The sequence below is a fragment of the Erinaceus europaeus genome, chromosome 12 (genome assembly GCF_950295315.1).
Source record: "Erinaceus europaeus chromosome 12, mEriEur2.1, whole genome shotgun sequence".
NCBI lineage: Eukaryota > Metazoa > Chordata > Mammalia > Eulipotyphla > Erinaceidae > Erinaceus > Erinaceus europaeus.
In genome coordinates this window covers 40946485-40960308 of record NC_080173.1, presented here as the reverse complement: position 1 = coordinate 40960308, position 13824 = coordinate 40946485, and the positions used below count along the sequence as shown (strand labels likewise).

The 13824-nt window shown below is 42.0% G+C and overlaps 1 protein-coding gene across 8 annotated transcripts in view; it reads right to left on the bottom strand.

Moving 5' to 3' along the window:
- Positions 1-13824, bottom strand: part of COPS3 (COP9 signalosome subunit 3) — a 51627-nt gene that overhangs the window by 8496 nt on the left and 29307 nt on the right. For all 8 annotated transcript variants that reach the window (XM_060203234.1, XM_060203235.1, XM_060203239.1 and 5 more), the window contains one exon: positions 9642-9728. In XM_060203234.1, coding sequence (XP_060059217.1) covers positions 9642-9728 — 87 coding nt within the window. The remainder of the gene's footprint in view (positions 1-9641; positions 9729-13824) is intronic.

Below are 13824 nucleotides of genomic sequence, written 5' to 3'. Positions count from 1 at the left end.
AACAATCTTTTTGATATACTGCTGTATCCGGTTGGCTAGAATTTTGTTCAGTATTTTCGCATCTATGTTCATCAGAGATATTGGTCTGTAGTTTTCTTTTTTGGTTGTGTCCCTGTCTGCTTTTGGTATCAGAGTGATGTTGGCTTCATAGAAGCTGGCAGGGAGTATTCCAGTGTCTTCAATCTTCTGGAAGACTTTTAAAAGTAGAGGTATTAGTTCTTCTTTGAAGGTTTTGTAGAATTCATTTGTAAAACTATCTGGTCCAGGAATTTTATTTTTGGGGAGATTTTTGATAACTGTTTCAATTTCATTAGCTGTGATGGGCCTGTTCATGTTATCTACTTCCTCTTGACTTAGCTTTGGAAGTTGGTAGGTATCTAGGAAATCGTCCATTTCTTCCAGGTTCTCTAGCTTGGTGGCATATAGTTGTTCATAGAAGCCTTGCATGATATGTTGAATTTCTGTTGTGTCTGTTGTGATATCTCCTCTTTCATTTAGTATCCGATTTATTTGGGTCTTCTCCCTTTTTTGTTTTGTGAGTCTGGCTAAAGGTTTGTCGATTTTGTTCACTCTTTCGAAGAACCAAAATTTACTTTTGTTGATCTTTTGTATGGTTTTCTTATTTTCAATGTTATTGATTTCAGCCCTAATTTTAGTGATTTCCATCCTGCTGGTTGCTTTCTTCTTCTAGGTCTTGAAGATGTGGAATCAGGCTGTTTATTTGTGCTTTTTCTTGTTTCCTAATGTGTGCTTGTATAGCTATGAACTTCCCTCTCAGTACTGCCTTAGCTGTGTCCCAAATATTTTGATAGCTTGTGTCTTCATTTTCATTGAACTCTCGAAACATTTTGATTTCTTCCTTTATTTCTTCTTTGACCCAGAAGTTGTCAAGAAGTGTACTGTTGAGCTTCCACATTTTGGGACTATTACTAATCTTTTGTTGATTGTTAAGTGTTAGTTTAGTTCCACTGTGGTCTGAGCAGATGCTTGGGATGATTTCAATGCACTTGAATTTGCTGATGCTGTTCTTGTGGCCTAACATATGGTCTATCCTTGAGAATGACCCATGTAGATTTGAGTAAAATGTGTATTCCCGTTTCTTGGAATGAACGACTCTGAAAATGTCTAATAGTTCTTGTTTATCTATCTCTTCATTTAGCTCCCTTATGTCTTTATTGATTTTCTGCCTGGATGATCTGTCAAGCTGAGAGAGTGGGGTGTTGAAGTCCCCTACTATGATTGTGTTACTGTTAATATATTGCTGTAGCTCTTTCAGTAGACGTTTGATGTATTTAGGTGGCTTCTCATTGGGTGCATAGATGTTAATAATTGTTAAGTCCTCTTGATTGACTGATCGTCTGAGCATTAAGTAGTGTCCATCCCTATCTTTTTAATCTTATCTATTTTAAAGTCTATCGTGTTAGATATGAGAATAGCTGTTCCTGCCCTTTTTTGTGGGCCACTGGCTTGTATGATAGTTTTCCATCCTTTCACTTTACGTCTGTGTTTGTCTTGTTGAGTTAGGTGGGTTTCCTGTAGACAGCACATTGTTGGGTTGTATTTTCTGATCCATCTTCCTACTCTGTGTCTTTTAATAGGTGAATGTAGGCCATTGACATTTATTGATATCAAAGATTGAAGATATTTTAACGCCATTCTTGTAGAGTTTTAGAGTGTTCTGATATATTTCCTATTTATGGTGGTCTGATTGTTTATAGGAGACCTTTCAGAACTTCTTTCAGGGCAGGCTTGGTGATACTTGATTCCTTCAACTGTTGCTTGTCTGAGAAGGTTTTTATGCCTCCATCTAGTCTGAATGACAGTCTAGCAGGATACAGTAGTCTTGGTTGAAAGCCTTTCTCATTGAGCACTCGATAGATATCTTGCCATTCTCTTCTGGCCTGTAGTATTTGTATGGAGAAGTCTGCTGCTAATCTTATGGGTTTTCCTTTGTAGGTGACTCTTTTTCTCTTGCAGCCTTCAGGATCCTTTCTTTATCCTTATTCCTTTCCATTCTAAGTATGGTATGTCTTAGTGTCTTTAGGTCTGGGTTAATTCTGTTTGGGACCCTCTGGGTTTCTTGAATCTTTATGTCTTTGATGTTGTTTAGACTAGAGAAGTCTTCAGCTATTATGGCCTGGAGAATGCTTTCTTCCTCTCCCTCTCTTTCTTCCTCTAGTATGCCAATAATGCGTATATTGTTTCTTTTGAAGTCATCTCATAGGGCTCTGTTGTTGTTTTCAGCATCTCTTAATCTTTTTGAGATCTCTTACTTCTTTTTTAGTTGTCTCGAATTCGTCCTCGATCTTGCTAATTCTGTCTTCAGCCTCATTGATTCTATTCTCTCTGCCCTCTACTGTTTTCTGGAGTTCATCTATTTTGTTGCCCTGTTCTAATACTGTTTTAGCTTGTTCAGGCCAGTTGCGTTCTTAGCTCAGCGATTTCAGCTTTCAGCTCTCTAATAACCATGAGATAATTAGTATTTTCTTCCATAGTCTCATTTGTTGTTCCTATATTTCTGATTATATTTTTTTCAAATTCTTTACTCACTCCTGTGATTATTTCCTTAGTTATTGTTTGGATGTTGAAGTCGTAACTTTGTGCTTCACCCTCTGGGGGACTTTTAGCTGGACTCTTGTCCTGGTTCGTTTTTCCAATATTTCTTCTTGTTGTTTTAACCATTTTATATATTATATATCACAATATGTCAATTTAATGAGTTACCATGTAGTCATTTGAATGAGACTTATCCAAATCTAAGAAGTAGGAAGATTGAAGGGGAAGAGATAAAGAGGGCCTGGCGGTGGCACACATGGTTAAGTACGCACATTACAATGTGCAAGGACCCAGGTTCAAGCCTCTGGTCCCCACCTGCAGGGAGAAGGCTTCACAAATGGTGAAGCAAGGCTGCCGGGTCTCTGTCTCTTTACCTCTCTATCTCCCTTTTCCCTCTCTATTTCTCTGTCTCTATCCAATAAATAAATTTTAAAAAAGGTTAATGAAAACCCATTAAAAAACAATAAACAAAATTGGGATATCAGGCATATTGGCAATATCTAATTTATATGTCGTTTTCGACGGGTTAGGTTGTTTTCGCCGGGCTGGCTTCACGGGCGGGTAACAGACGACCAGGGACTTATGGTTGAGCTGTAGGCAGTATCTATTCATGCAGGACGCAGCACAATCTAAGCCGAGCTAAGCTAAACTCAAGGTAAAGTACAGTAAAACTCACAATGCTGTCTTTATATATACTTGCCAAGTAAGGTGGAAACAGGTTGTGACATAGAGAGGGTGGAGAGAAAAGTGACTGGTGAAAATCAGAGTGTGACAAAGAAGGGATCAGGCTGTGACAAGGAGGGGGTGGAGCAGGTGAGAATCCTATCACTGAACCACAAATGCCCTGGAGGGAGGTGGAACTTGTTAACAGTGGTTATGTAAATAGAATAGTGTTAAGCAGGGGGGATTTAAACCAAATGAAACAGAAAGGGTCTCATGTATACCAACAATTCCCCCTTTCTTTTTAACTAATGGCCATTGTGGGGTGAACAGAAACGTATATCGTACAGGCGTTTTCAAAATAACTGGCATAAGACATGGAAAACAAAATAGGCGAACAGCAATAACCAGTGTGATGCCAAGTGGAGCTTTTCTTGCCTCAAAGGGCAAGGCCTAGCAGGCGAAAGAGCATTTCTTGCCTCTGGGAACGCTTCATGCCTCTGGGGGCATCTCTTGCCTCAAAGGGCGTTTCCTGCCTCTGTGGGCATCTCTTGCCTCTTGGGGCGCTTCACGCCTCTGTGGGCATAACCTAATAAGGAGGGGGAGTTTTCTGCCTCTGGGACAGAGCCTGCAGGCGAGGGGACATGGTCTATAAAGTCTCAAGGCAACTGGCTGAAGTTAGTCTTTGAGAAACACAGCAGCGTGTACCAGTAAGTCCGATGGAGGTGTCAGTCCAAAGTAGCTGACCACAGAAGAAAATGCCAAGGGATGAAACGCTGTACGTCTGTCTTGATGGGGAATGTCGGCCACCAGAATTCTGCTTTTCTGTAGAGAGTGAGCTTTGGAGTCTGTGAATCTGTTTCTTCAGGTCATGCCAGGTCTCATCATTGGTTTCCGGGGGCGATGTCAGAGAACAGGGGTCCAAATGGATTTCCAGAAATTTCCATTTGAGTAGATGCTTTTTCATGTGAAGACTTTGACAGCTGAAATTCACTTACTTGTCAAACAAAACTTGTAGCAGATTAGAAGTTTACTATAATTGATAACTCCATTAAAATTGGAAGTCCTTTCTAGTATGATTTTAAGGTTGTTTAAACAGTTTAAACTCAATAAAATGTGGAAAGGTAAACAGAAGAACCACGGTTAAAAGCCTCAGGCATGAGAATAATTAACATAATCATTGCACTATCTGCCCCACCCATAACTCATACAGTTTTCAGGATTAAATGTTTCAGATTCATGTCAAGACGTAAAAGAGAAATCAAAGGAGGGAAAAAACAATTTTTTGCATTGTTTCTGGATGTCTCTAGAAATCATGGCTGCGTCCAGCATTTTTTTTTTAAGTCAATGTCAAACAAAAATTCAGTCATTCAAATCATTCTCTTATGAAACGCAACTTGAACCAGATTATCAAGATCTCACCATGTAGGATTAAGAATCCCCGGAGGGCGACCTAGTCCAAAAAGGTCCTCGAAATTCCATTTAGGGTGTTTCTGACTGTTCCTGCTGGATTGCTTCAGGCACCCATTTTTAAAAGTGTCTTCCCATCGAAGAAAGAATCCAATCAGGAGAGTAGAACTAACCACGTGTCTCCACACTTGGGAACTGCCAGGGTACTGGAGAATGCTCTTCAAATTAGAGTAGTCCTTCTCCATGGGGAACATTCGAGAAGAAGTCCAGAAAGTCCCAGTGGAAATCCCCATGCATATCCCAAGGTCTATGATCACGGTCATAAAGAACCAAATTGTGGCCCGGAGCAAAATGTAGTCCTTTTCCTCAGGAAACATGGGAGAGGGAATCCAGAAAGTCCAAGGAGAAATCTCCGTGCATCTCCCAAGCTCTATGATCCCGGTCATAAGAAACCAAAGTTCCCGGTGAGGGAACCGAAGTGTGGCCCAGAGTAAAATGTTCCAGAGACAGAGAAACTGTCTCATAATGAAACAGTAGAGGCTTTGGCAAACCTCTTCGTAAGTAGAAGAGAAGACCATAGTGCATAGGTAGGCAAAGTCTTCACTTATCTGGGAGTTGCGCAGGTCTGGCCCCACGTTGGGCGCCATATGTCGTTTTCGACGGGTTAGGTTGTTTTCGCCGGGCTGGCTTCACGGGCGGGTAACAGACGACCAGGGACTTATGGTTGAGCTGTAGGCAGTATCTATTCATGCAGGACGCAGCACAATCTAAGCCGAGCTAAGCTAAACTCAAGGTAAAGTACAGTAAAACTCACAATGCTGTCTTTATATATACTTGCCAAGTAAGGTGGAAACAGGTTGTGACATAGAGAGGGTGGAGAGAAAAGTGACTGGTGAAAATCAGAGTGTGACAAAGAAGGGATCAGGCTGTGACAAGGAGGGGGTGGAGCAGGTGAGAATCCTATCACTGAACCACAAATGCCCTGGAGGGAGGTGGAACTTGTTAACAGTGGTTATGTAAATAGAATAGTGTTAAGCAGGGGGGATTTAAACCAAATGAAACAGAAAGGGTCTCATGTATACCAACATTTATATATTTATTATTACTAGTTTTTTTTTTATTATTATATTTACCAGAGCACTGCTCAGCTCAGGCTTGTGGTGGTGCGGGGTATCAAACCTGGAACTTTGGAGTCTCAAGCATGAGAATCTTTTTTTTTTTTTTTCCCTCCAGGGTTATTGCTGGTCTCGGTGCCTGCACCATGAATCCACCGCTCCTGGAGGCCATTTTTTCCCCCTTTTGTTGCCCTTGTTTTAGCCTCGTTGTGGTTATTATTATTGCCATTGTTGACACTATTCGTTGTTGGATAGGACAGACAGAAATGGAGAGAGGAGGGGAAGACAGAGAGGAGGAGAGAAAGATAGACACCTGCAGACCTGCTTCACCGCCTGTGAAGCGACACCCCTGCAGGTGGGGAGCCGGGGGCTTGAACCGGGATCCTTACGCCGGTCCCTGTGCTTTGCACCACATGCGCTTAACCCACTGTGCCACTGCCTGACCCCCCATGAGAATCTTTTTGCATAACCATTATGCTATCTACTCTTGCCCTCTTATTTATTTATATATTTATTATATATTTTTTGCCTCCAGGGTTATTACTGGGGCTTGGTGCCTGCACTAAGAATTCATTGCTCCTAGAGGCCATTTTTTCCCATTTTGTTGCCCTTGCTGTTACCCTTGTTGTTGTCATTATTATTATTTAAAGTTTTTTTAAAAAAAATTTATTTATTTTCCCTTTTGTTGCCCTTGTTTTACTGTTGTAGTTATTGATGTCATCATTGTTGGAAAGGACAGAGAAAAATGGAGAGAGATGGAGAAGACAGAGAGGGGGAGAGAAAGACAGACACCTGCAGACCTGCTTCACTGTGAAGCGACTCCCCTGCAGGTACGGAGCCCAGGGCTCAAACCACCAGTCCTTGCACTTTGGGCCACATGAGCTTAACCCGCTGCGCTACCGTCTGAGTCTCTGTTGTCATTATTATTGTTGTCACTGCTGTTGTTGAATAAGACAGAGAGAAATTGAAAGAGGAGGGGAGACAAAGATGGGGAGAGAAGTGACTCCCCTGCAGGTGGGGAGCCGGGGGCTCGAACCGGGATCCTTATGCTGGTCCTAGTGCTTTGCGCCACCTGCGCTTAACCACTGCACTACCGCCCGACAACCCCCCATTTATTTTTTAAGTGGTAGTTCAGAGTTACTAGAAAGGAGAGACAAAAAAAAAATGTTGCATAAACACTTCCAGAGACACTGAAGGTATGCAGACATTGAACCCTATCAATAAAACTAGAAGGAAAAAAAGAGGGGAAGGCAAAAGCACACATTTAGAGGGAAGTGTGGACAGATTCTAGGGTGAACCGCATCAATATTTGACTTCTTGGGCACCAGATAAACGCACATTACTATACACATGACCTTGTTCAAGCTCCTACTCCCCACCTGCATTTGGGAAGCTTCACAAGTGCTGAAGCAAGTGCTGCAGGCATCTCTCTCTTTTTATCTACTACCCTCCTCTTAACTTCTCTATGTCCTATCCTTATGCCGGTCTTTGCGCTTTGCGCCACCTGCACTTAACCCACTGCGCTACAGCCCGACTCCCTGTCCTATCAAATAAAGGGAAAAGAGAGAGAGAGAGATAGCCACAAGGAGCAGTGGATTTGTTGTGTAGGTAGCAAACCCCAGAGATTACCCTGGAGGTAAAATTTTGTTGTTGTTGTAGCCTCCAGGATTATCAATGGGGCTCGGTGTCTGCACTATGAATATACTGCTCCTGGTGGCCATTTTTTCCCATTTTGTTGTTATTGTTTTCATTCTGTATTGTTGTTATTGCTGTTGTTGGATAGGACAGAGAGAAATCGAGAGAGGAGGGGAAGACAGTGGGAGAGAAAGATAGACATCTGCAGACCTGCCTCAACACTTATGGAGTGACCCCCCAGCAGGTGGGGAGCCAGGAACTTGAACTGGGATCCTTGCACCTTACACCTCGAGCTAGGTGCACTTAACCCGGTGCACTACTGCCCAGCCCCCCAAAAAGTTTTTTTTTTTTTTTTTTACCTCCAGGGTTATTGCTGGGGCTTGGTACCTGCACTACGAATCCACTGCTTCTGGAGGCTATTTTTTCCATTTTTGTTGCCCTTGTTGTTTATCGTTGTTGTTGTTATTATTATTATTGTTGCTGTCATTACTGCCACTGTTGTTAGAAAGGACAGAAAGGAATGGAGAGAGGAGGGAAAGACGGAGGGGAAAGAAAGAGAGACACTGCAGACCTGCTTCACTGCTTGTGAAGCGACACCCCCTGCAGGTGGGGCAAAAAAGATTTTTTAAAAAATATTTATTTATTCACTTTTGTTGCCCTTGTTGTTTTATTGTTGTAGTTATTATTGTTGTATAGGACAGAGAGAAATGGAGAGAGGAGGGGAAGATAGAGCAGAGGAGAGAAAGATAGACACCTACAGACCTGCTTCATTGCTTGTGAAGCGAATCCCCTGCAGGTGGGGACCCGGGGGCTCAAACCAGGATCTTTATGCCAGTCTTTGTGCTCTATGCTATGTGTGCTTAACACGCTGCACTACCGCCCAACTCCCCAAAAAGATTTTTTTTTTAATTTTTAATATTTATTTTACCTTTTGTTGTCCTTGTGTTTTATTGTTGTTTTAGTTATTATTGTTGTTGTTATTGATGTCGTCATTGTTAGATAGGACAGAGAGAAATGGAGAGAGGAGGGGAAGACAAAGAGGAGAGGAGAGAGATAGACACCTGCAGACCTGCTTCGCCGCCTGTGAAGCGACTCCTCTGCAGATGGGGACCTGGGGCTCAAACTGGGATCCTTACACCAGTCCTTGCGCTTTGCACTGTGTGTGCTTAACCTGCTGCTCTACCGCCCGACTCCCCCTAAAAAAAGATTTTTTTTTTTTGTAATTTTATTTATCTTCCTTTTTGTTGCCCTTGTTGTCTTTTTATTGTTGTTGTAGTTGATGTCGTTGTCGTTGGATAGGACAGAGAGAAATGGAGAGAGGAGGGGAAGACAGAGAGGAGGAGAGAAAGACAGATCTGCTTCACCGCCTGTGAAGCGACTCCCCAGCAGGTGGGGAGCCGGGGGCTCAAACCGGGATCCTCATGCCGGTCCTTGCACTTAGCGCCACCTGCGCTTAACCCGCTGCGCTACCGCCCGGCTCCCTAAAAAAAGATTTTTTAAGCTGAGTATCTGCACTGCTCTGAGTGTAGTCACAGCCACAAGGAGTTGAGGGGCTTGAGTCAGGTGCAATCCATGGGATCACTGAACACACCAGCCAGTAGAACAGGACTTCCTCAGTGCAGACACTAACATACAAAGATGCATTGCTCTATGTGTACATTAGAAATGTTTCCTGAGGCTTCTAAATGATGTTTGCAAAAACTCTGACAGTGAAATATACACAAGGAGCATAAAAAGGACATGATCATGCATATCATATGACATATATGAGTAGAAAATAAGGCAGCAGACCACAAGAACCATAATGGTTGACATTAGATGCCACCCCTTTCTCTTTTATATTTTCCATAGAAAATGCCCATTACTGGGGGTCAGTTGGTAGTGCAGCGGGTTAAGCGCACATGGCACGAAGTGCAAGGACTGATATAAAGATCCTGGTTTGAGCCCCCAGCTCCCCACCTACAGCAGGAGGTTGCTTCATAAGCAGTGAAGCAGGTCTGCAGGTGTCTTATCTTTCTCCCCCCCTTCTCTGTCTTCCCCTTTCTCTCTACTTCTCTCTGTCCTATCCAACAACAACAATAACAAGGGCAACAAAATGGAGAAAATGGCCTCCAGGAGCAGTTGATTCATAGTGCAGTCACCAAGCCCCAGCAATAACCCTGGAGGCAAAAACAAAACAAAATGAAAAACAAAAAAAACAACATTACTTATACTAGTAGGAGGACAAAAATCACATGTTAAATTTATGAAAATGGAAACACTTACCATATGTAGGACGTATTTTTCTGCCTCCTGAGGTCCGGACAATTGCACGCGACTTGCCATATCTTGTAATGACAATGTTAAAAATGTCTGAAATTCAGAAGCAAAATGAATCACAAGTTGAAATAACTAAAGAAGGAAAGACTAGTAAATGAGTATAGAGTGCTGAGTTAGTGTAAATTTACTTATCTTTCTGTACAAAATACTTTTTGTTTGTGAGGATGATGTGAAATTGATGAACCTAGTGGTTTTAGTAACCAGTTTTTTAGAGGAATAATGACCATTAGAAATGTGTCCTAGGCCATAACACAACAAAGTTTAAAGAAAATCACTGAGAGACAGGTGTGTGCAATACAGGTGTGGAAATGGTTGGCAGGGAATACAGTGAGACAGAGGCACTGGAATCCAGAGCTATACTGCAGAGGTGAGCCCTTTTCAAGTTTGGGATTGGCACTAAGAGGAAGGCAACAGTACAAGGAAAGCAAAAACCATGGATTAGAGCGGCTGAAAAAGGCTAGTATAGGGGCCCCTGAGCCGTGGGAAACTGCTATGCATCATTCCTCCCTTCTCAGATGGGGGGGGGGGGTTTGGAAATACAGCCATGTTTCAGACAAAAATATACTGAAACATCCACTGACCTGAAAACATCCCCTTGACCTGAATCTCCCTTGCCCCAGCCACACCACCAATATATGAACAATACCAACACAGCACCACCTACTGGTGAAACATGGCTAAGAACTCAAACGTCCAGGTTCAAGACCACTGGGTGACCATGTCCAAGTTGGATTTCAGGAAGCTATTTATAAAGACAAGACAATCCAAAACACTGATCATAGCATACAAACACAAATTAAGGAATTCAGTTATCTCTTCATCAAAGAGCTAAGGAACTCACAAAAAGAATTGCAAAAAGAAATTCTGGAAGACCACGGGCAGCACTAAGGCCTTTGTAAGACACTTAGTACAGTTTGAGAATAATATAATAGGACAAGAGAATAAAACCACCACTCTCTCAAGAGGCAAAGGCTACTGAAGAAAAAAGATTAATGAAAAATGAAGCAGTTCTCTGAAACAGCAGGCTTTACCAGAAGAAGAAACATGAATGTTATTGGGGTACCTGAAGATGAAGAGAAAGAGAGAAGAGTAGAGGGCATACTCAAAGAAATTTATCACAGAAAACTTTCCACATCTGAGCAATGGTCAAAATATAGATATACAGAAAGCTGAATGGAAACCAAAACTTCTGAACCTCCAAACAGCCAACAGCAAGAAACGTAACATTACTTTTTTTTAAAAATGTCTTTTAAAAATATTTATTTATTCCCTTTTGTTGCCCTTGTTGTTTTATTGTTGTAATTATTATTATTGTTGTCATCATTGTTGGATAGGATAGAGAAATGGAGAGAGGAGGTGAAGACAGAGAGGGGGAAAGAAAGATAGACACCTGCAGACCTGCTTCGCTGCCTGTGAAGCGACTCCCCTGCAGGTGGTGAGCCAGGGGCTTGAATTGGGATACTTACTCTGGTCCTTCCACTTTGCACCACCTGAGCTTAACCCGCTGAGCTACCACCCGATTCAAAAGTAAGGACAAGAAGGAGTTGGGCGGTAGCGCAGTGGGTTAAGTGCACGTGGCGTGAATCACAAGGACTGGTGGAAGGATCCCTGTTTGAGCCCTGGCTCCCCACCTACAGGGAAGCCGCTTCACAGGCAGTGAAGCAGTTCTGCAGGTGTCTATCTTTCCTCTGTCTTCCTCTCAAGAGTTAGGGAGAACACTGGATGAAACTTGGACTAAAGGTGGTGTACTGCAAAGGCCACTGGGGAGGGAATGGAACAGGGGTACTGGGAGACAGAGGGGTTGGGGTCCTTAATGGGGTAAGATAAGAGTATGTAGGGGCCAGGCGGTAGCACAGCGGTTTAAGCACATTGGTGCATAATGCATGGACCAGTAAGGATCTTGGTTCGCCCTGGCTCCCCACTTGCAGGAGAGTCACTTCATAGGCGGTGAAGCAAGTCTGCAGGTGTTTTTCTCTCCTCCCCTCTGTCTTCCCCTCCTCTTTCCATTGCTCTCTGTCCTATCCAGCAACAATGACAGCAATAACAACAATAATAACAACAACAATGATAAACAAGGGCAACAAAGAAGAAAAGATGGCTTCCAGGAGCAGTGGATTTGCGGTGCAGGCACCGAGCCTCAGCAGTAACACTGGAGACAAAAAGAAAAAAGAAAAAAAAAAAAGAGTATGTAGCCTGTTATATAGAACTAAGAAACCTTACACATGTATAGACAAATGTGATATAATTTATAATTATAAACCCCCAATTTAAAAAAAAGTGTCCTAGCCAGAACTGGCGCACTGGATAAGCATGAGGTTCCAAGTTCAATCCTTGGTATTGCATGCACCAAAGTGATACTCTGGCTTTCTTCCTTTTTTTCTTGTATTAATAAATAACTTTTTAAAGTGTGTCCTAAACATACTTTCCTATATGTCTGAAATGACTTAGGTACTATATCATTCACTGTAGTGCTGCTTATGATAGCAACAATACAGGTAAGTACTATAAAATACAGGTAAGTACTATACAATGATATTAAAGTAACTACCACACATTTGTAGGATATATTAAAAGATGGGATGACTATGGAAGGGAAATGAGGAAAAAAGACATTCTTCATAAACTGAAAAGGAATCCAAGTCATGTACACCACTGAATCTAAAAAGAGAGGATAAAAGAAATAGTATATAGATAGCAACATCTTGTAGAAGAGAACATGTGTATGGGAGTATATGCAGGGCTATGTGTGGTATGTGTTTGCTTGCATATGACAGACATTCTTTAGGCTACCAGAGAAATTAGGAAAACTAGGCTTGCCTCTGGGGTAAGAAAAGGGAGCTAATAAAATCAAATGGACATTTTTGTATCTCTCAAATTTTGCTTTGAAAAGTCTAGTAGTTAGATCACCTGGAAACACAACAAGACACCAATAAACAACCTAATTGCACACCTTAAAGACCCAGAAGAAGAAGAAGAACAAAGGAACACCAAAGCAACCAGAAGGACAGAAATCACTAAAGTTAAGGCAGAAATAAATAAGAAAACCATACAAAAGATCAATGAAAGTAAATGTTGGTTCTTTTAAAGAATGAACAAAATCAACAAACCTTTAGCCAGATTCACAAAACAAAAAAGGGAGAAGACCCAAATAAATCAGATTGTAAATGAAAGAGGAGATATCACAACAGACACTGCAGAAATTCAACATATCATGTGAGTCTTCTATGAACAACTATGTCACCAAGCTAGAGAACCTGGAAGAAATGGACCATTTCTTAGATACCTACAAACTTGCAAAATTAAATAAAGAGGAATTAGGTAATATGAACAGCCCCATCTCAGTTAACGAAATTGAAACAGCTATAATAAACCTTCCCAAGGGGAGTCGGGAGGTAGTGCAGCAGGTTAAGCGCACATGGCGCAAAGCGCAAGAACTAGCGTAAGGATTCTGGTTCAAGGCCCCGCTCCCCTCCTACAGAGGAGTCGCTTCACAAGTGGTGAAGCACATCTGCAGGTGTCTATCTTTCTCCCCCCCCATCTTGCCCTCCTCTCTCCATTTCTTTTTTTTTTTAATTTTTTAATATTTATTTTTATTTATTCCCATTTGTTGCCCTTGTTGTTTTATTGTTGTAGTTATTTTTGTTGTTGTCATTGTTGGATAGGACAGAGAGAAATGGAGAGAGGAGGGGAAGACAGAGAGGAGGAGAGAAAGATAGACACCTGCAGACCTGCTTCACCGCCTGTAAAACGATTCCCCTGCAGGTGGGGAGCCGGGGTTCGAACCGGGATAATCATGCGGGTCCTTGTGCTTTGTGCCACCTGCGCTTAACCCGCTGCGCTACCGCCCGACTCCCTCCTCTCTCCATTTCTCTCTGTCCTATCCAACAACAACGACATCAATAACAACAACAACTACAACAATAAAACAAGGGCAACAAAAAGGGAATAAATAAAGAAAAAAAAATTAAAAAAAAAAAAACACCTTCCCAAGAATAAAAGTCATGGACCACTTGGTTTTACAAATGAATTCTACAAAACCTTTAAAGAAGAACTAATACCTCTACTTTTAAAAGTTTTCTAGAAGACTGAAGACACTGGGATACTCCCTTCCAGCTTCTATGAAGCCATC